This window comes from Haematobia irritans, chromosome 3 (genome assembly GCF_050003625.1).
Source record: "Haematobia irritans isolate KBUSLIRL chromosome 3, ASM5000362v1, whole genome shotgun sequence".
In the NCBI taxonomy this organism is placed as follows: Eukaryota; Metazoa; Arthropoda; class Insecta; order Diptera; family Muscidae; genus Haematobia; species Haematobia irritans.
The window spans coordinates 222,472,429-222,497,310 of record NC_134399.1 but is presented as its reverse complement, the minus strand read 5'-3'; the positions used below and the strand labels follow the sequence as shown (position 1 = coordinate 222,497,310).

The following is a 24,882-nucleotide window of genomic DNA, read 5'->3' as shown; positions in this document are numbered from 1 at the left end:
CATTTGTATTTTTTCCATAAAACTTTAAATTTTATTGTCAATATTTATTCATATTTAATAGTTTTGGTGTAATGTTCAATATTAATGCCGGTTCAAAAGTTCTGTTCATTTGAATAGCAATGAATTGCCACAAATTTTCCAACAATTTCAACCCTAAACTTCTGGATGTGATTCCAAAATACGTATTTTCTTTAATCTTTAATGGATAAACATAACCACCCCCGAAACGGTTTGGGGTTTAATACTAAAACAGTTCAAAGGTGCAAATAGTTTTAAAAATTCTTTTGGATAAAATTGTATACCCCCACCAAAAGGGTAAAATATTTCCCCAAAACATACATTGTAACATTGTAGCATAAAGATGAAGAGAAATTTAAAACAATTTATAAAAACCTTTCTAATTATGATTGTTTTAGAATATTGTAAAAGGGAATTTTTTAACAGCTATAGGAAAATTAAAAAACAAAAAAAAACAAGTAAGGAAAGTCTAAAGTCGGGCGGGGCCGACTATATTATACCCTACACCACTTTGTAGATCTAAATTTTCGATACCATATCACATCCGTCAAATGTGTTGGGGGTAAAGGTTTGTCCCACATACATACATTTAAAAATCACTCGATCTGGACAGAATTTGATAGACTTTTACAAAATCTATAGACTCAAAATTTAAGTTGGCTAATGCACTAGGGTGTTACACAATTTTAGTAAAAAACAAAATATGGGAAACGTTTAAATCTGAAGCAATTTTAAGGAAACTTCGAAAAAGTTTATTTATGATTTATCGCTCGATATATATGTATTAGAAGTTTAGGAAAATTAGAGTCATTTTTACAACTTTTCGACTAAGCAGTGGCGATTTTACAAGGAAAATGTTGATATTTTTACCATTTTTGTCGAAATCAGAAAAACATATATATGGGAACTATATCTAAATCTGAACCGATTTCAACCAAATTTGACATGCATAGCAACAATGCTAATTCTACTCCCTGTGCAAAATTTCAACTAAATCGGAGTTAAAAATTGGCCTCTGTGGTCATATGAGTGTAAATCGGGCGAAAGCTATATATGGGAGCTGTATCTAAATCTGAACCGATTTTAACCAAATTTGGCACGCATAGCAACAATGCAAATTCTACTCCCTGTGCAAAATTCCAACTAAATCGGAGTTAAAAATTGGTCTCTGTGGTCATATGAGTGTAAATCGGGCGAAAGCTATATATGGGAGCTATATCTAAATCTGAACCGATTTCAACCAAATTTGGTACGCATGGCTACAATGCTAATTCTACTCCTGTGCAAAATTTCAACTAAATCGGAGCAAAAAATTAGCCTGTGTGGTCATATGAGTGTAAATGCTCCACAGTGTGGAGCAGGGTATAAAAAAAATATGGGAAACATATAAATCTGAAGCAATTTTAATATATATATATATATATATATATATATATATATATATATTAGAAGTTTAGGAAAATTAGAGTCATTTTTACAACTTTTCGACTAAGCAGTGGCGATTTTACAAGGAAAATGTTGGTATTTTGACCATTTTTGTCGAAATCAGAAAAACATATATGTTATATGGGAGTTATATCTAAATCTGAACCGATTTCAACCAAATTTGGCACGCATACCTACAATATTTATGGGATCGATAACAAATTTACCGATTATTTAATCATCGCCGACAAGTCGTATCGATCCGACGCACTGTAAGATTCTTTACAAACACCGACATTTCGTCCGGAATAACTGATAGTCTGTAAAGCGCATAAAACAAACCGCGAAACGTGCGTCAGCTGTTGTCAAAAAGTTGATTGCTAAACAATCACCCTTTATCTTAACCAACAGAAGAGCAATTGTATTTATTAAATTTATTAGGACAAATGCCTTTTGGACATTCCTCATTAGAAATCTTTAGTTTCAATGAAATTATCTATCAATTATAAGAATATGGGGCTTTTCGGGTAGTGGCGAATTCCAAAAGCACTTAATTGAAAATAAGAATACGTACGTTTGGACATGGAGGGAGAAAAAAGGACTGAAATCAGGGATTATAAATCCCTACACTTTTATCGAATATTATAATCAGGGATGGAAAATACACTTTTTAAGAAAATACAAAAAAGGTTTTTTTTGAGCGAAATAGTACTTTTCACTAAATTTAAATTAAAATTCCATTGGAAGATTATTGTCAAGAGCTCCTTAAAACTGAATTTTAAATAAAATAAAATTTTGTTTGTCAACTACTCAATTTTAAATATTTATTTTTTAGTTTTATATCCGCTTACAAAGACTACCGTAGTATTGTAATCACGGTTGCCACTGTTGTACTTCACAAATTTTATGTAGATAAAAACAAAATTTTGACAAAATTACCAAAGAAATAAAATTTGACAAAATTTTTTATAGAAATAAAATTTTAACTAAATTTTTTATAGAAATAAAATTTTGACAAAATTTTCTATAGAACTAACATTTTGTCAACATTTTCTATAGAACTAAAATTTTGACAAAATTTTCTATAGAAATAAAATTTTGACAAAATTTTCTATAGAAATAAAATTTTGACACAATTTTCTATAGAAATAAAATTTTGACAACATTTTCTATAAAAATAAAATTTTTACAAAATTTTCTATAAAAATAAAATTTTGACAAAATTTTCTATAGAAATGAAATTTTTACATTTTTTATAGAAATAAAATTTTGACAAAATTGTCTATAGAACTAAAATTTTGACAAAATTTTCTATAGAAATACAATTTTGACATTTTTTATAGAAATAAAATTTAGACAAAATTTTTTATAGAAATAAAATTTTGACAAAATTTTCATAGAAATACCATTATGACAAAATTTTCAATAGAAATAAAATTTTCACAAATTTTCTATAGAAACAAAAATTTCACAAAATTTTCTATAGAAATAAAATTTAGACAAAATTTTCTATAGCAACAAACATTTGACAAAATTTTCTATAGAGATACAATTTTGACAAAATTTTCTATAGAAATAAAATTTTGACAAAATTTTCAATAGAAATAAAATTTTGACAAAATTTTTTATAGAAATGAAATTTTGACAAAATTTTCTATTGCAACAAAATTTTCTATAGAGATACAATTTTGAAATAAAATTTTGACAAAATCTAAGAAATAAAATTTTTACAAAATTTTCTATAAAAATTAAATTTTGACAAACATTTCTATAAAAATAAAACTTCGAAAAAATTTTCTATAAAAATAAAATTTTGACAAAATTTCCTATAGCAACAAAATTTTCTATAGAGATAAAATTTTGACTAATTTTTTATAGAAATAAAATTTTGACTAAATTTTCTATAGAAATAAAATTTTGACAAAATTTTCTATAAAAATTAAATTTTGACAAACATTTCTATAAAAATAAAATTTTGAAAAAATTTTCTATAAAAATAAAATTTTGACAAAATTTTCTATAAATATAAAATTTTGACAAAATTTTCTATAAAAATAAAATTTTGACAAAATTTTCTATAGAAATAAAATTTTGAAATTTTTTATAGAAATAAAATTTTGACAAAATTGTTTATAGAAATAAAATTTAAAAAAAAAATCTATAGAAATAAAATGTTGACAAAATTTTTTATAGAAATAAAATTTTGACAAAATTTTCAATAGAAATAAAATTTTGAAAACATTTTCTATAGAAATAAAATGTTGACAACATTTTCTATAGAAACAAAAATTTGACAAAATTTTCTATAGAAATGAAATTTTGACAAAATTTTCTATAGAAATAAAATTTTGACAAAATTTTCTATAGCAACAAACATTTGACAAAATTTTCTATAGAGATACAATTTTGACAAAATGTTCAAATATTTGACAAAATTTTCTATAAAATGAAATTTTGACAAAATTTTCTATAGAAATGAAATTTTGACAAAATTTTCTATAGAAATAAAATTTTGACAAAATTTTCTATAGAAATAAAATTTTGTTTAAATTCTATAAAAATTAAATTTTGACAAACATTTCTATAAAAATAAAAATTTGAAAAAATTTTCTATAAAAATAAAATTTTGACAAAATTTTCTATAAAAATAAAATTTTGACAAAATTTTCTATAAAAATAAAATTTTGACAAAATTTTCTATAGAAATAAAATTTTGAAATTTTTTATAGAAATAAAATTTTGACAAAATTGTTTATAGAAATAAAATTTAAAAAAAAAATTCTATAGAAATAAAATTTTGACAAAATTTTTTATAGAAATAAAATTTTGACAAAATTTTCAATAGAAATAAAATTTTGAAAACATTTTCTATAGAAATAAAATGTTGACAAAATTTTCTATAGAAACAAAAATTTGACAAATTTTCTATAGAAATGAAATTTTGACAAAATTTTCTATAGAAATGAAATTTTGACAAAATTTTCTATAGAAATAAAATTTTGACAAAATTTTCTATAGCAACAAACATTTGACAAAATTTTCTATAGAGATACAATTTTGACAAAATGTTCAAAAATTTGACAAAATTTTCTATAGAAATGAAATTTTGACAAAATTTTCTATAGAAATAAAATTTTGACAAACTTTTCTATAGAAATAAAATTTTGACAAAATTTTCTATAGCAGCAAACATTTGACAAAATTTTCTATAGAGATACAATTTTGACAAAATGTTCAAAAATTTGACGAAATGTTCTATAGAAATGAAATTTTGACAAAATGTTCTATAGAAATGAAATTTTGACAAAATTTTCTATAGAAATAAAATTTTGACAAAATTTTCTGTAGCAACAAACATTTTAAAAATTTTCTATAGAGATACAATTTTGACAAAATTTTTCTATAGAAATAAAATTTTGACAACATTTTCTATACCAACAAACATTTAACAAAATTTTCTATAGAAATAAAATTTTGACTAAATTTTTTATAGAAATAAAATTTTTACAGAATTTTCCAAAGAAATAAAATTTTGGTAAAAATTTCCCAAGGAAATAAAATTTTGACAAAATTTTTTATAAAAATAAAATTTTGACAAAATATTTTATAGAAATAAAATTTTGACAAAATTTTCTATAAAAATAAAATGTTGACAAAATTTTCTATAAAAATAATATTTTGACAAGTTCACCAATGTGGTATCACAATGGACTGAATAGTCTAAGTGAGCCTGATACATCGGGCTGCCACCTAACCTAACCTAATATTTTGACAAAATTTTCTAAATTTTTATATAATAATAATAAAATTTTGACAAAATTTTCTATAAAAATAAAATTTTGTCTAAATTTTCTATAAAAATAAAATTTTGACAAAATTTTCTATAAAAATAAAATGTTGACAAAATTTTCTATAAAAATAATATTTTGACAAAATTTTCTAAATTTTTAAAATTTTGACATTTTTTGTAGAAATAAAATTTTGACGAAATTTTTTATAGAAATAAAATTTTGACAAAATTTTCAACAGAAATAAAATTTTGACAACATTTTCTATAGAAATAAAATGTTGACAACATTTTTTCGAAAGAAATAAGATTTTGACAAAATTTTTTATAGAAATAAAAAAATTTTCTATAGAAATAAAATTTAGACAAAAATTTTCTATAAAAATAAAATTTTGACAATATAAAAATAAAATTTTGACAAAATTTTCTATAGAACTAATAGTTTTACAAAATATTCTATAGAAATAAAATGTAGACAAAATTTTCTATAGAAATAAAATGTAGACAAAATTTTCTATAGAAATAAATTGTTTACAAAAAATTAAATAAAATATTGACAAACTTTTCTAAAGGAGAAAAATTTTGACAAAATTCATTAAACCAAATAGGAATGCAACTCGAACTTATCTAAAAAACCGACCTTGCGACAATAGTATTTCCCTTCATCTCAAATATTTCATTCTTCTTTTGGATAATCTCAATAGAATTTTTTCGAATCTCCCCGCCTCTTCCTTCTCTTCAGAAAATACCAATAAATAAAACACATTGAAATAAATTTTCTAGAATAATTTTTATTTTAATTTATGTTTTTGTTGAATTGTCTGTTTCTTTTTTTTTTTTAGTTTTAATTTAAATTCTTTCAATGTTTTCATGTTTCAGTTGTTTGTAGTAAGAATGTTGTAATACAATATTTTGATTTCTTTTTTTTTTCTGACAAGTATTCATTTATGTATGACGCAATTTTTGTTTTATTTATTTTTAATATTATTATTAATACAAGAGTATGTGTATGATTATAAATCAATGATACATACAATTATAAGTTTTATATTTAATAACTTTGGTTGTTTTTCTTTCACTTCATAGTTTTCGTCACAATCTTGCTCGTCATGGTCTTAATATTTAAAAAAATTGGGTTTTTTATTTTTGTTATTGGTTTGCTATCTGATATTTTATACGGAGTTGGTATTTTTTAAAATTAATATTCGTATGTTGGTTTCTTGTAAGACATATTTTACTATTTGTGTTAAGTTTTGTTAAAATTCGAAAAGAAAAAATTACATTCATATTTTGTTTGGTTATAAAATAGAGCAAACAAAACTTTTTGTTTTTAAATATATGTATTAGAATAAAAAAACAAGACTGAGTATAACTGAATTTTTAAGGATACAATGATAGTTAACTTAAAACATATATAACAAAAATTTCACAGGGTATTAAGGATTCTATTTAGATTTTAGTAACATAAATGTAAGGTCCATGATGTATTTTTTTTTTCGTTTATATTTAATTTTGGACTTGATCAAATCTTATAAAAATTAAATTAAAAATTATATAGCCTCACACTAAACTAAACTTAGGAAATAATCAACAATCAGATCGTTTTAGTTTATTTTTTTTAAGATTAAGTTTTTCATCATTTCTTCTTCTGCTTCTTGAGTTTTCAGTTTCAATATTTTATAGTTAAGTTAGAGATGAACAAATTTTCTAAAATCAAAAATACATTACATATAAAAAATAGGTTTTGTTTTTGTTTTTTATATTTATGAGCAAATTGAGTTTTATTTTCGTTTTACTGCCCTGGGCAGTTGAAGTTTTTTTTTCATTTTTCCATTACTTTTTTATTTACCATTATATGCAATAATAAATTAAACTATTTACAATATTAGGGAAGTACGAATATTGTTGTTTTTTGTTTTTCTTATTTTTTTTGGGGGGGGGGGGGGGGGGTTTTCTAAATTGTAACTTAATTTCTACATAATGAATGATAAAAAATAATTTACAAGTCTTTTGTTCATTAACAAATTATAACAAACTTAAATAGGTAGATTATACGTTTACTAGAAAGACATAGATAGTACTGTACAAAACATATTTGATATAATAAAACTTATATGAAAACAAATGTCCGAAAATTTACAAAGTATATCGGTGGGGGATGACTTTTTGTTTTATTGAAATGGACAAACAATATACAATTTGTATATATTATACACAGAATTTTTCAATAACAAAAAGCCAATAATTTTTCAAAGAAATATGAGAATATTTTTGATCTTACACTGAAAAAAATTTTTTTCCTATTAAATTCTTAATTGAGTTTTAAAAAATATTCAATTAAAAATTTAACAAAAAAAATTTTAACTGACACAAAATTAAACACAAACATTAATAGTATCAATTAATTTTTTAATTGACTTTCAACTAATTTTTTAATTGATACTATCATTTCTATGATTGACGACATTTTAATTAAAAATTAATTGGATCAATTAATTTCGTGATTGAAGACAAAAAATATTTTTTTTATGAAACGTTTATTGCATCGAATATATTTGTGTAAAATATTGCACAATTAAACCTCAAATGTGAAATAATTCATTCTAGCACTCTCTTCATCTCCCCTTCTTTCTAAAAAAAAGTAAACTGTGGGAAAAATGAACTACAGCGTGCGAAAATTTAACTAAATCGGTCCATGTTTTGATATAGCCCCCATATAGACCGATCTCTCTTAATTTTGGGATTTCCACAATGTTGTTGTAAAAGCAAGTATAAATGAATGAACTGATATACTTTAACTGCAATTACCGAAATTACACTTATTTAGAGTGTTGCCAGATTTCCCCAAAATGGTAATTTTCTCCCAAATTGGGAATATTGTTTCGTGGGCAGGGGCCTTAAGGAGGACTCAGGCCTAAATGTTGCTCCCTCATCAGTGTTCATTATAGAGGTGTGCACGTGAGTAATATTTTACTCACGCACACTCACGACGGAAAAGTCCTGCTCACGCACAATCAAGCACGATATTTTTTGGTAGGACTCACGCACACTCACGAAAAGAAAATTTGTACTCACACACGAAAAATATCGTCACTCACGAAGCATGTCGTGACTCACGAATAATTTTATGAGTAATTTACCGGAATGGCATGTCTGAAAACATGAGCATGATTAAGATTGAGAGCGTTATTAAACTCTTAACATCCCAAGTGTCACTAAAATTGTAAATGAATTCAACTCGCAAGCGTTTTATGTTCGGAAGCGGGATTATTTTCGTCAGCGTATTTTTGAGAAATTCGTTACTCACGCACACTCGACGTAGATATTTTTTCGTACTCACGCTCACGCACGACATTTGGTTTGCTAATCACGCTCACGCACACCCACGCCGTTGCCATCAACGTGACTCACAATTAACGCGTGTGTGAGTCACGACAATTTCGTGTCACGTGCACACTGATATGACTAATACATCCCATAAATATAATAATGATTAAGATAGACTAGGTTAGGTAGTGGCAGCCCGTTATTTCAGGCTAACTTATGGCGATTTCGATTGGGAAAAAAGGTGCAACATTCTCGGAATTGATTGCAACATATCAAGGACACTGTCATAGATTTTGGATCCTTTATACCTCACAATATTATAAATTAATAATAACTTTAGAATTACACTATCATTTGGGCGAAATGTCAATTAGGGAAAAAGTAGTGTAACACCAAGGCGACATATTTTTTGCGAATCGAAAACGCCCTTAGACTATTAAAATCCATTGTGATACCACAGTGGCGAAATTCTCTCTTATCACTGAGAGGGGATAATCTACCGTTAGTACTGGTTTTCATTTCGTGAATATGCGTGAGTGGGATTGGCTACAACACGTATCGTGCGTGAGCGTGCGTAAATAAACATTTTGCTTCGTGAATGTGCGTGAGTGAAATTTCAGTCACGCAAGGAACGCATGCTAACCATTGCACTACAGTGGTGGTGATGAAGATGGTTTATATTGATCTACCACCTAATTTTTTACATGAGTATTTTGAAGTTAAAGTGCGTTTATAAATAGATGAGCATTTGGAAAACGATCACCGCTCTCCTGGTTTTTTGTTTCGAAATCTTGATTTTATTGAAGCTCGCAATCTGGTATGACAAACATCTTATATATTTTTTTTTTTCAATTTTTTGAATTATTAGTGATTTTCTACAGTGGAGACTATCACCTATGTTCCTATATCCACTTCAATTCCACTTCCACTATTCACGTCAAATCCACGAACGTGAAAATTTGGTGTTCTTAATTCCACGTTCTTTTTTGAACTTTTCTGTAACCAACTGGGTTGCACAAATCACCCAAAAATTCACTAAGGCGGAAATCAAAATAAGTGGAATCAATAGACTTATTATAATTTATTATTATTTTAATTAATAAAACTCATGTATTAAATATAAAACATTTCAAATTTTTTACGCGAGTACTTTTTTTAACGGAAATACACCCATCTTGGACATAATTCAACTTTCACCAAAACTTTTGCAAGTGAATTGATTTCACGAAAATTCCGGTGAAAGTGGATTGTAGGACACGAATATCGTGGAATTGATTCACATTCACCTGGAAGTGGATTTGGGAACATGGGCATATTTCTTTATTTTTTATAAAATCTTGTAAAATGTTTGTTGGGGATTTTTGTGAGGAATTTTAATTTGGAATTTTTGGGGATGAGTGAGTCCCAACAACAGGATTTAGAAAACTACTGAAAAACTACGTGAATTTTTTATTTATATTTCTTTATTTTTTTTATAAAATCTTGTAAAATTTTTAATGGTTTTTTTGTGAGAAATTTTAATTGGGAATTTTTGGCGAGGATAGAGTCCCAATAACAAGATTTAGAAAACTACTGGCAACACTGTTTGTTTACGTGAATTTTTTTATATGAAACCAAAAATCCGCACAGGACTATTGTGACGGCTAGCGACGTGACTCTAAATTAAAATTATGGTGACGAGAGCGTCCCAACAACAAGGTCTAGAAAACTACTGGCAACACTGCTTGTTTACTTGCATTTTTTATAGGAAGACCAAAATCCGCAAAGGAATATCGTGACGGCTAGCAACGTGCCGCTAAATTAAAATCTATTCTAATTCCTTGGCAGAACATGGGCTATGGTCTTGAAATCACTGCTGGGCATTGTTGAATAACACAAGTATATTTTTTCCAACAAGGTTCTTGTATTTGTACGTTGGGTAAAAATTTCGCTTACCGCTTATCGCAATGGTTATGTTTAATTGTTACCCACATTACAATGAAAAGGTTGGTAACGCGGCATTATCTACACATTAGTAGCGTTTCTTTACTTTACTCCTAGTAAAAGTAGTAAATGAGAGAAATATCAAAAATTCTCCCAGAGTATAAAGTTTGGACCAGCGTTGCCACTACGAAATTTTATTTTGGACCAAAATTTTTCCAAAATCGGACCAAAATTCCCTCCAGCGGACCAAATTTCCAATTTCGAAGAAAAATGCTTTAAAAAATAATTTATGGTTGAACATAGTGCTTTTATTAAAAAAGTTAAATACTTTTCAATTTGAAAAAATAGACTTTTTGAAAAGGTCGACGTCAATATTAGTTGACATCAACACAAAATTTTCATTCGATTTTCTGTGATTGAAATGGTATATAATTCCACACTGAAAAAAAAAACATTCACGGCTCCAAAGATTTTGTCTTTACGCTCATGATTTTGGGATTGATTCCGAGCCAAAGAAGCAGAGAATAGAATACAAGTGAAAACTCTTTTATGTTTCAAGTAAAAAACGACTTTAAAATAATGTGTTAAAAAACACCTCCTATTTTTAAAAGCGTTTAGTTTTAAAGTCAAGATGCAAAACGTCAACAATGTTTAATTAATTTTGAATATTTTTTCAGGAGTATTAAAGCCATTTTGACTTTAGTAAAACGAAATTTTTCATGTTAGGATACCTAATTTTATGTCGAATCACTTAACTATAAGGACAAACCGACTTCATTGAAAAGTTTATAGACTTTTGGATAAGGAAAAAACTTTATTTCAGAGAAATACGTCTTCTATGCTAAGCAAAATTCGCATTCGTATTTTAAGCACATGAAATCTTTGGCCTCCCGGCAATATTTTTATATTTATTATTGAATATGTGATAGATTTTTAAATACTAGAAAAAATTTATAAATTTTACCAAATTTATGAAAATGGACCAAAATGGGCCAAATTCCGTTTGGTCCGACCATCGAACCAATTTTAAAAATTAGAAATCTTTTGGACCAAAACGGCAACGCTGGTTTGGACTAACGGTATATACTCTTTCGTCAATACTCTTTTTTTTTACTCTCTGTTGTGCACTGCTTATTAGTAGGGAGGATTTCTTGAACGATAAATCGTTCATATATTTTGCGAAAAAATTACTTTTTGTTAATATTTATAAGTGAATTTTCGTATTGATCGACTTTTTGTGTTACTGTAACTATTTTGTGTATAATATATTCTTGATGGTACGAACAAACTGATTAACATTAATTTCCATAAAATAAAATCTATACTAATAAAGTGGAGCTTTCTTTACTCTCCTAGAAATCTTTACTCTATTAGTAAAACAAAAACCATTCATTTGGACCAAAAACTGTATGTCTTATTATTAGACGAGCATACAAAAGTTGTATTGTTGCATTTTTGATTATCTATAACAATAGGGAAATTAATATTTTTCAGTCAATTTCATACCAAAATATTTTCTTTAAAAAATATCTAAATCAAAATTTAAATAAAAAAACAATAGAAGAGGACGTATGCATTTAAGGCCTTCGATACATATAGGTTAGTTCATTTTTAATTTGAAATTATTGAATGATGTTCAATTTTGAGTAATCAAAAAGTTTGCTCATTTGCTCAATTTTTTTATGTTCATTTCTTTCAATAACGTCTTCTTATTCTTAATTTAAATTGTAGAAAAAATCGCAAAAAACAAGTACGTATTGAACGCCGTCAAATGTTGTATTTACGGCGCTCGATAAATACATGTTAGTTAATTTTTAATTTGAAGATTTTTTTATGAAAACCTCTTTAATTAATTAAAGAGGGTTTCTATGTCATATACTGACAGCGATTTCTTCTTACTCTTAATTTAAATTATAAAACAAAAAAATCGTAAAGGACAAGTAAGTATCGAATACCATCAACAGTTTGACTTTGTTGCTATTTTCCTATCTTCCCCTTCTATAGTATTTTTATTTAAAAAAAAAATGTTTTTTTGTCTCTGTCCATCCATCCGTCTGTCTGTCGTTCTTCTTTTGTTTTCTCCTAAAACTATGGTTAGAAAAGAAGCATTTCTTTTGGCACAACATTATTTTCAATTACAAAATCTTTTTCGACAGCATTGCTCGAATTTTTCTTTTTTAAATAAACATTTTGTAATAATTAAATAAATAAAGTATTGTCCAACATATTTTGTTTAAATAATAAACATTAAGTTGAGTAATGTTTCCAAAGAATTATTAAAAACAAAACAAAAGAAAACAAAAAATAATCACAACTTATTTGCAACATATTACACAAACACTAGGTATGTCCTTTCAAGTGTCGCTTTCATATCTATATGTCCTTCATCATCATTATCAATAATACAGTGATGGTGGTGGTGGTGGTGGTGGTGTGGAGCATTTGGAAGAGATGCTTTTGACTTGTTAAACCTTTTAGTTCATTTCTTATAGCATCATCCATTTTTCATCAGTCAGTAAAATAGTACGTTTTTTATGCACTTGGAGGGGGTTGGTTTCATTTCATTTCTGTTTTTCTTCATTTCTTCTTTCATCTAAAATTTTCTTTGGTAATGTCCACGATTCATCCAAAAATGCCGTCTATGATTGTGGGCCATAGATGTCGATGTATTTTAGCTTGATGCACCAAGTGAGTTTTTCATATGAGCTCCAGCCCCAGCACCAAAGGGTGAGTTGCCGGGTCCCGTCTGGGGACCATTGTTATTCAGATCACCAGGAGTGCGTGGACCATTTGCTCCGGCTCCCATCATTCCTCCTGGAGTATTAGCACCACCCGCACCAGTTGGAGAATCTTGGGCAATCGAGTTGACATGACGTTTAAGCATGGGATGATTGGCCATTGAGGCAAATACCAAACGTTCCTCATAATCATACTCACAGAGTATTTTATTTTCACACAAATAGAAACGGTCACCGACACAAAATCTGTAAGGAAAACACACAAAAAAAATGGAAAATTGTCATAAGTAACACTGTGTTATCGAATTTTGATGGCGAAAAAAAAACAACCAAAAAGTAGGAATAGTATAGGATGTGTAATATTTAAAAATTCTTAAATTTCCGTTTGCCGGAAACATTTTTGTTTTTGTCTTTCTGTTTCTGCATACATTTGAATATTAAACTCAATCTCAGTCTGTTTTTGGTTTTGTCAATCTGGAATTTAAAACAAAAGCTTTGAAAAAAAATCAGAGAAAAACTGTCTAAATTTTTTTCGTTGCTTTTCCTTAAATGTCCACAAGTTTTTTGTTAGCAAAAGGAAATCATGAAAGACAGTTGTGATGAAGGTTGCATTTTATATCAGCATTTACTTCATTACATTGATGACAGTTTCATTCGGCAACTTCCAAGAAATAAATATCAGTTTTTGAAAGGTAAAGAAACAATAAGTAAGAAGATCTTTATCCTCCATTTTTACTGACACTTGTAGAAAAGATATTTTACCGATTTTTCATTAGGTTTTCTAGTCGATCTTCTTCAAAATAGGCAGGGAGTTATGTAAAGGGTGATACGGTCAAAATTTGGTCAAGGCAAAACGCGTTTAAATCCGTGAAATCATTTATTTAAAAAATCAAATTAAATTTCTTTTTCAAGTTCAATTAGTATAAAATTTAGGAAAAATATTCAGTTAAGCTTTCGCTTTTCCAAATCCGAATTGCCGGGCCTCACGCTTGACACCTGCCATCAGATTTTGTACAGCCACCTTGTCCACCTTCTTCGCCGCAGGAAGCCAGTTTACCTTGAACTGCTGCTCGTCCTTAGCAGTTTTTTGGTCTTCTTTAGGTTCCGCTTGACAATAGCCCAGTATTTCTCAATTGGGCGGAGCTCTGGCGTGTTGGGAGGGTTCTTGGGAACCACCTGCTCGTTGTTGGCGGCGTACCACTCCATGGCCTTTTTACCGTAATGGCAAGATGCCAAATCCGGCCAAAACAGTACGGAACAACCGTGTTTCTTCAGGAAAGGCAGCAGACGTTTATATTTCTTTGCGAACTTTGACAGTTTTATGTGCTTGAAAATATCTGCTACCTTTCCCCTTCCTCGTATAAAACTCCTGTCCCGGAAGCTGCTTGTAGTCGGTTTTGACGTAGGTTTCGTCGTCCATTACCACGCAGTCAAACTTCGTCAGCATCGTCGTGTACAGCCTCCGGGATCGCGCTTTGGCCGTCGTATTTTGTTTATCATCGCGACTTGGAGTCACTACCTTCTTGTAAGTCGATAGTCCGGCCCGTTTTTTGGCTCGATGCACGGTTGTAGACGATACACCCAGCTTATTTGCGGCATCTCGGAGAGAGAGGTTAGGGTTTCGCTTGAAACTACCGGCAACTCTCTTTGTGGTCTCAGCGGCTTCCGGTTTTCGATTTCCCCCCGATCCAGACTTCCTGGCTGTCGACAAACGTTCCCCAAACACTTTAATTACATTTGTAACGCTTGATTTGGCAACTTTTAGCGATTTTGCCAGCTTTGCGTGCGAGTAGCTCGGATTTTCGCGATGCGCGAGCAAAATTTTGATACGCTGCTCTTCTTGTTTGGACGGCATTTTGACAACTGAAGAGTGAATTCCAAAATCAAAATAGGAGCAACATTCTACACACACACACCTTCAAAATGAGTGGTGTTCAGGTTTTTTAAATGCAAAATTGAAAGAAATACGTCAAGTTTATATTGACCAAATTTTGACCGTATCACCCTTTACCATACTCCATCTCATAAGTGGCAAATATCAGAAAAAAATTATATATGTTTGGGGAAAAATTTTAGAATCGGGCTATGCTTTTTTTAGAAGTATAATAAGCCACATATTCTTGTATGACATTCCTATTGCAACAGCTAAATAAACAGAAAACTTTTTTCTGATTCCATCACGAAATTAATTGATCCATTTAATTTTATAATTGAAATATCTTCAATCATGAAAATGATAGTATCAATCAAAGTTTTAATTGGGCATAAAAACAATTCTTTATTAAAACATTAAATTTCAATTATTTTCTTAATTGATTCAATTAAAAATTTTATTGATGTTGATTGCAAAACTAAATTAATTTTTTAATTAAATACGTAAATATTTTCAATCACTTTCTTAACTGATTTATTGGTTTTAGTTTAAATAAAAAAAAATATTGTTTAAAATAATTTTTTAATTATAAATTAAAAATTGCTCCATAATTTTTTTTAACTGACTTACGGCCATTTTCATGTAGCTCCGTTAGACTTTAACTCCCAGTTAACAGAAAGTAAAATGGAAATATCTTCTATCCGGTTTACTTTAACTGAAAATTCTGTAGCAGTTAAGCTCCCAACTGGCATATGGAATATATAGACAAGAAGATAGATATGTCCATAGTACGTTTTAAAAGTTCGTTAGCTAACCTAGCACTAACGGAGCTTCATGAAAATGGGGGTTATACTACCCAGTTTAATTAAAAAGTTGATTGTATCAATTAATGTTTTAGTTAAACATTTTAAAATATTCAAAACATTAACTTAATTCACTTAAGGTCATTTGCAGGTAGCTCTGTTAGACTTTAACTCCCAGTTAACAGAAAGTAAAATGGAAATATCTTCTCTCCGGTTAACTTTAACTGAAAATTAGCAGTTAAGTTCTTAAGTGGCTTATGACTATATAGGTAAGATAACAGATATGTCCATAGTATGGTTTAAAAGATCGTTCGCTAGCGTAACACTAACGGAGCTTCATGAAAATGGGGGTTAATGTATCTAGTTTTATTAAAAAGTTAATTGTAATAAGTAATTTTTTAATTGAAAAACTTTTTAACTTCACTCAACTTTCTAATGGGAAATATTAAACTCAAAAATAGTTAACCCTCTATTTTATTAAAACCAATTTAACTTTATTTTAGTTCACGGAATTATTATGTTTGGAGAAATGTTCCTTTACTCTAATAATTTTTTGTGTACGTTAGTTAAATGAATTGAAAAAATTATACACAAATGCATCATAAAGTTTTACTAAATTCATACTTTTCACAAAATAGTTCATAGTAATAGTTTAAGAAATTTGTAAATTTTACTACAAATGATCCCATCTTGAACTTGGTATGGCACTAGAAACATTCTGGAAATTTTGAACTCCAATTTTTTCCTTCAAGTGAAAAAATTAACTATGTCTAATAAATTTTCTTGAATTTATCGAAAAATATTTACTTAGTTTTGTGATATCGGCGTGATGTCAGTGTTTTTAATACTGTTTAGTTAAAATTTTCTAAAAAGAATCTAAATTTTTTAAAATTAATCAAAATTGTTCTTCCTGGTGGGTTTACTGTTCAGTGTATGTTGATATTTTTTCTGTGCATCAATGGCCGCTCTCAGTGTCCCACAAACTGTGCACTCGTAACCAATGTGACCACTTTAGCATTTTTGTAGCAGCTCTTTTGTAGTAGCTCTCTCTCAAGAGAGAGAGAGAGACAGTGGCACAGATCAGGAGTCTCTAACTTGCAAACGATCATCATTTTTATCTTTTTTTATATATGTCTATTTTCAGACATCTTTTAGCCTTTTGTTCGATCGCCGAGAACTATATCACATTACGCTATAACACCCAAAATATCCAACCAACACCGATACACATCCTACATTTCATTCTCATTGATTTAACTAACATTCCTGATATCATTGGACGCTCTCAGAGCCTCTCAAACTGTGAACTCATAACTAAACCAAGTATGCAAGCCAGGGATGGAAAATGCAGTACTATAGTACTTTTGTCAATACTATTTCATTCTGGTCAGTACAGTAGTATTCCTGCGAATGATTTAGTACCTTTTATGTATTTATATATTTCTATAGAAAATGTTTTCAAAATTTTATTTCTATAGAAAATTTTGTCAAAATTTTATTTCTATAGAAAATGTTTTCAAAATTTTATTTCTATAAAAAATTTTGTCAAAATTTTATTTCTATAAAAAATTTTGTCAAAATTTTATTTCTATAGAATACTTTGTCAATTTTTTTTCTATGGAAAATTTTGTCGCAATTTTATTTCTATAGAAAATTTTGTCAAAATTTTATGTCTAGAGAGAATTTTGTCAAAATTTCATTTCTATATTTATATTATTTCTATAAAAAATTTTGTCAACATTTTATTTCTATAGAAAATTTTATAGAAACTTTTTGTCAAAATTTTATTTTTATAGAATACTTTGTCAAAATTTTATTTCTATAGAATACTTTGTCAATTTTTTTCTATAGAAAATTTTGTCAAAAGTTTATTTCTATAGAAAATTTTGTCAACATTTTATGTCTATCGAAAATTTTGTCAACATTTTATGTCTATCGAAAATTTTGTCAAAATGTTATTTCTATAGAAAATTTTGTCCAAATTTTATTTCTATCGAAAATTTTATTTCTGTAGAAAGTTTTGTAAAAAAATTTATTTCTACAGAAAATTTTGTCAAAATTTTATTTGTATAGAAAATTTTATCAAAATTTTATTTCTATAGAAAATTTTGCCAAATTTATTTTTATTTTTCTACAGAAAATTTATTAAGTACTATGAGTTCTACCATTCTATCAAACAGTAGAATTCTACCAACTCTGATTGATTGATTACAATACTACGATATTCTTGTAAGCGGATATACAACTAAAAAAAAGGTCAAATTGAGGAGTTGAAAAACAAAATTTTATTTTCTTTAAAATACTGAATTTTAAAGAAAATTTTGAATTTTACTGAATTTGAAAAACAAAATTTTATTCTCTTTAAAATACTGAATTTTAAAGAAAATAAAATTTTGTTTTTCAACTCCTCAATTTTACCTTTTTTTTAGTTGTATATCCGCTTACAAAGAGTATCGTAGTATTGTAATCAATCAATCAGAGTTGGTAGAATTCTACTGTTTGATAGAATGGTAGAACTCATAGTACTTAATAAATTTTCTGTAGAAAAATAAAAATAAATTTTGGCAAAATTTTCTATAGAAATAAAATTTTGATAAAATTTTCTATACAAATAAAATTTTGACAAAATTTTCTATAGAAATAAATTTTTTTACAAAACTTTCTACAGAAATAAAATTTTCGATAGAAATAAAATTTTGTCAAAATTTTATTTGTATAGAAAATTTTATCAAAATTTTATTTCTATAGAAAATTTTGCCAAAATTTATTTTTATTTTTCTACAGAAAATTTATTAAGTACTATGAGTTCTACCATTCACCATCAAACAGTAGAATTCTACCAACTCTGATTGATTGATTACAATACTACGATACTCTTTGTAAGCGGATATACAACTAAAAAAAAGGTAAAATTGAGGAGTTGAAAAACAAAATTTTATTTTCTTTAAAATTCAGTATAAAGGAGCTCTTCACATTAATAATCTTCCAATAAACGTTTTGTTGAAATTTAGTGGAAAGTACTTTATCGCTCAGAAAAATACCTTTTTCGTACTTTCTTAAAAATTGTATTTTCCATCTCTGATGCAAGCAAACCAACCTAACAAGAGTTCAGACAACAACAACAGCATCATACGAGTAATAGAAATTAAAAATTTCTTCTCTTGTACTTTATGAAATTAAAAAAAAAATTATCCTTAAATATCCTCCATATTTATTATCAGCGTAAGTTTCTTTACATTAAAAATATCCTTTAAATCCATTATTTTATGTATTCTACGTTTGGGAATTAATAAAATATTGAGAAGGTATAAAATGTCAAGAATGTATTACCACAATCACAATGATTGTTACAGTTCGTTGCCAAAAAAAAACAACAACAACAAAACCAAAAAAGACATTCTCTCATATGGCACTTACAAACAATATTGGCTTTATGGTCTCTTGTAAGCATTTAAGTTTATTTTGTAACGGATATCGGCTAATTAAAAATGCATTTAAACCCAGTCGATTGCATACAATATGCATATATGCATATTTAAGATGATTCGTTGGATTTTTTATTTTGTAGACTCTCAGGAAATATAAAAGAAACCAAAACAATCACATACAATGAAACTCCATCTGGCAATTGGTAATGGGCAATTAATGCCGCTAGCCTTCATCATTCTACCATCTCCAAAAAAAATGGAAAATTGTCCAATGGCATTTTATGTGAAATGTTTGAAAATGCAAATAAATATGGCATATTCGCATAGACCATTCTTCAATTTCATGGTGGTCATTGGGAGAACTAATCAATTTTTAAAAAATTAATTCAATTGCCAAAAAATCATTGAGGCTTGCATTCGAGGGGAAGGGGCGTTTTTTATGTCCACAGATTTATATGTCCAGACATATGTAAGCTATCGCACCTGGTGGTCCACCAATCCATACAGCACATAATATAGCCTCAATTGACTGACTCGATGGGACCAATACCATCATGGGGACCAATTCAAATGTTTACAGGCATGTTCGTATGTAAAAAGTGAAGGCAAAAAACAAACTCCTGCTCCAAATGCAAGGTGAAATATGTCGAGCGGAAATGTGACGTTTGTGTTCATTATTTCCACAATGAAAATAACACCAAAAAAAGGTAAAACAAGGAATAAATATCGAACCATATCCAGATTGACTAAAAAATGGATGGCGAACGATCTACCTCCCATACTCTCCAACATATTGACTTCATTTCCCACTTTTGTTTTATTTTTGTGGTGTTTTTCATAATTTCCTGTTGATGTTGTCCCATGTCGCCATCATCAGCATCAACATCGACATTTTATGTCTGTAGAATGGTGTATTTTACATCTCAGTCATCGATATCATAAAGTGTTGATAGAAATTTCAAAACTGCTCAATGACTATAGCTATTAAGGTCCTGGGGAAGGAAGAACAATGGTTGGTGGGAATACGACCACCAGCAGGAAAATGATAAGTGAAAAACGTGAAACGGAAGCACCCACAGCTTTTTGCCGCAAAGCATTTTTCGTGTGGTTGATTTTTTATTTTAATGTTCTTTTTCCTCTGGGCACACATACTCAGGCTCTTAAAAGGTGAAAATCGAGAAGCAAAAACATTAACAAAAATCTCCATTGGTTTATCTACCTTACCAAACGAACTCCGTCGTATACACCCAGAAAAAGTAATCGTCATACTTATAAACCTAGAAGAACTCATGAGAAATAGGGAGAATTTCTGTTTATTAAGAGTGTAGCCGGATGACAGGGATTACTCGAATATATCTCCAGCATGTTTTAGAAAGAGTGAGAGAGAATACTTAGAAAAGTCAAAGCAACACTGTTGAGAGGGAGAAGTCTCAGAAATGCCAAAGATAATTGAGAAGAAGATGCAGTCTTGTCATAGCAAAACTGAAGCACCAGAGGACTCTGCCAACAAAATATCATAAAGTTTGCGTCGACGTGTCTCTCAAATGTACTGCCGTTTGCGTCGGAAAATATCATAACATTTGTGTTTTTCATAAAATTCTGAATAAAATCCCACAAAAGCAATACCAAAACGATTGTAGAAAATTAAAATAATACGTATGTGTATATTAAAGCGAATATTCATTATAGTTTTATGTGAATATTGCCGTTTAAATTTATTCCTGGGCAGAGCTGCTGCAATTTTTTTCGCATAGCCCTCTACACCTTGACATTTGTTTTCTCTTTATAAGAGCACAATGCTTAATCTTGTTATACTCAATTATCTTTGGAAATGCCAGAGAGAATAAAAAGACAAGAGGACGAAACTGTAAAGCGAAACTGCGTCAGTAGGTGGCTGTCATGAGGAAAATTTCTCTAATATCATGCAGTTTTTGTCGGCGCTTCTCTCAAATATCATACAGTTTGCGTCGGCGTCACCCAGTTTAGTTCTCTGCCGGCTTTACGAAACGTAAGGAAAAGAGGATTTAGAACCTACTTTGTAATAACAAATGTTCTTTTATATAAATATTTTCATTCTATTCAATTTTTTGGCAGACAATTTGAAATTATAACTGCCGATGCCTTTATAAACAATTTATCAAAACAGCGCTTCGACCGCAACGTAGGTAATACTAACGCTGCAGGCATTGTGCGACATCTATACGGTTGACATTTGTTGTTTTTGTAGAAGAGAAATTTTCGTCCTCTTGTCTTTTTATTCTCTCTGGAAATGCCACCAGCAGGGTTGCCATTTTGTAGAGAAATAAACTTTAAAATAAAATAAACTTTAAAATAAAATAAAAATAAAATAAAATTTGTAAAAATTTTATATAGAAATAAAATGTGGCGATAACTATCTATAGAAATAAAAATGGACAAAATTTCTATAGATATAAAATTTTGATAAAATTTTCTGTAGAAATAAAAATTTGGCTAAATTTTCTGTAGAAATAAAATTTTGGTTAAATTTTCTATAGAACTGAAATTTTGACAAAATTTCGTAAAGAAATGAAATTTTGACAAAATTTTCCACAGAATTTTCTAATGAACTAAAATTTTAATATCTTAAAGTGTTCTACAGAAATAAAAGTTTGTCAACATTTTCTATAGAAATAAAATGTTGACGTTATTTCCTATAGAAGTAAAATTTTGACGTTATTTTCTATAGAAGTAAAATTGTGACAAATTTTTCTATAGAAATACAATTTTTACAAAATTTTCTATAGATTTAAAATTTTTACAAAATTTTCTATCGAAGTAAAATTTTGGAAAACTTTTTAACTTTTAAAGGATATTAAATTAATTTGGAAAAGTGGTCCGCTGGTACGAATTTTGGTCCAATTTTGGAAAAATTTTGGTTCAAAATAAAAATTCATTGTGGCAACGCTGGCCACCAGCATTATCAAAGATAATTGAAAAGAAGATGCAGTCTTGTCATAGCAAAACTGAAGCACCAGAGGACTCTGCCAACAAAATATCATAAAGTTTGCGTCGACGTGTCTCTCAAATGTACTGCCGTTTGCGTCGGAAAATATCATAACATTTGTGTTTTTCATAAATTTCTGAATAAAATCCCACAAAAGCAATACCAAAACGATTGTAGAAAATTAAAATAATACGTATGTGTATATTAAAGCGAATATTCATTATAGTTTTATGTGAATATTGCCGTTTAAATTTATTCCTGGGCAGAGCTGCTTTGGAAAAAATTGAAAAATAAAGCAATTTTTTTCGCATAGCCCTCTACACCTTGACATTTGTTTTCTCTTTATAAGAGCACAATGCTTAATCTTGTTATACTCAATTATCTTTGGCATTATTGACAGAATGAACCAAAGATAATTGAGAAGAAGATGCAGTCTTGTCATAGCAAAACTGAAACACCAGAGGACTCTGCCAACAAAATATCATAAAGTTTGCGTCGACGTGTCTCTCAAATGTACTGCCGTTTGCGTCGGAAAATATCATAACATTTGTGTTTTTCATAAATTTCTGAATAAAATCCCACAAAAGCAATACCAAAACGATTGTAGAAAATTAAAATAATACGTATGTGTATATTAAAGCGAATATTCATTATGGTTTTATGTGAATATTGCCGTTTAAATTTATTCCTGGGCAGAGCTGCTTTGGAAAAAATTGACAAATAAAACAATTTTTTTCTCATAGCCCTCTACACCTTGACATTTGTTTTCTCTTAATAAGAGCACAATGCTTAATCTTGTTATACTCAATTATCTTTGGAATGAACACCCAGCAGTGTTGCCATCTTTACAAGTATTTTGATGCATCTTGTGTCCGAGACTGGGTGTACGAACCTCTGAATATATGATGCCATGAGGTTAATAAGAGTATGCCGGCCGTAATTAAATCATGGGTCATGGGTTCTACATATGATTCATCTCATCCCAGTAATGCTGTTGAAATGTCTGCGAATAGAATCGGATAGAACTCATTGATAAGGAGAAATTCACCACCTATAGAATAAAATAGCATGACCAAAATGGTGGTATAGGTATTGCACCTGAGACATTTCATAACTCCCTAGCTTAATCATAAATAACAAGCCCGATTTAGACACAGATGGCCTTGAATTCAAATCCCAACCTTGAAAAAACAAGAAAAACTAACCCAATTCCAGTCAAATTTCTTTGAGTGTAGCAGTTTACAATCTTCCCAACTGAGGGGGGGATAAAAGTTTTTTGAAACTTTTTTGCTCATTTCATGTCAATATTGAGTTGAACTATTTTTTTACTCCCATCCGAATCTTGTCCGTGCGTGTGTGTGGTGTTGGTTTACCAACTTCATGTGTGAGTATGATCTGTGTACATATTTTCGACTGTTAAATACCCCACATCCGGTTGGAAGCCGTTTTTAGAGTCCCAGGTGCTCATATGAAACAGTTTTTCTTCATCCTCGCCATTATTTGAGTTACAAAGTGTTGTTTTTCTGGCTGACTTTTATTTTGACTTGTCGTTTTGAAAGATAAACATAAACGACTATTTTTGTTTCTGTTTCTTTTCGCTTTGGCATTCTTTTGCCAAGGATCAAAAAGGGAGACCAATAAGAGTGGGCGTTTCAATTGGGGGTAGCAAAACAAAAAAGTTAAATGTTTACTATTGAAATCAGGCAAGCTAACAAGCATAAATCACATTGGACTAAAACAATGACATACTGCAATTGAAATCCTTTTGTAAGTCCTTGTTAAAGCTGATTTTTGTTACAAGCAAAGCAAGAAAAAACTGGAAAACTTTTGTAACATGATATAGGATGCCCGTAAATATTATTGACAATTTGTTGCAAACATTTGGGGATTAATTTAAATATTGTTAAAGATTTTATTTTTGATTGGTTTACGTTTATTTGTTATAGATTAACCAATATTGCAAGCATAAATATTGTGATGAAACCATTCCAATGATTCTAATGTATTGGAAAAAATATATGTATTAAAAATCAGGATTGTGATGTGAAAACGGCATTTCAAGGGTTTTTGTTAGATAGGATGCTGTCATTCCGACAGCATATCTCAATAATAAAGGACAAAACTCTGTCTTGTTCTGAAAGGCCTAAATATGAATTTTAAATTGGCAATGCGAATTCAAACTAAAGTTGGTATATACCGACCCGCCTAAAAATATGCAATGGAACTTCTTTGAACTTGCTAGCGGTGTTGCTAGATAATCCATAGACAAATTAGAAAAAGACGCAGTCTTGTCATAGCAAAACTGAAGCACCAGAGTCCTCTTGTGCTTCAGTTTATCAACAACAAAAAATATCTGAAGTTTGCGTCGACATGTCTCTCAAATGTTGCCGTTTGCGTCGGAAAATATCATAACATTTGTGGTTTCATAAATTTCTGTATTAAAAACCACAAAAGCAACACCAAAACGATTATAGAAAATTAAAATAAAACGTATGTGTATGTTAAGGCGAATATTTATTATGGTTTTATGTGATATTGCTGTTTTAATTTATTCCTGGGCAGAGCTGCTTTGGAAAAAAATTGACAAATAAAACA

General features: G+C 28.9%; 1 protein-coding gene across 1 annotated transcript in view; it reads right to left on the bottom strand.

Moving 5' to 3' along the window:
• Window positions 1-6,001: 6,001 nt before the first annotated feature.
• Bx (LIM domain-containing protein Beadex) overlaps window positions 6,002-24,882 on the bottom strand; it is a 156,295-nt gene continuing 137,414 nt past the window's right edge. The window contains exon 5 of the mRNA XM_075303154.1: window positions 6,002-13,464. Coding sequence (XP_075159269.1) covers window positions 13,152-13,464 — 313 coding nt within the window. The 3' untranslated portion in view covers window positions 6,002-13,151. The remainder of the gene's footprint in view (window positions 13,465-24,882) is intronic.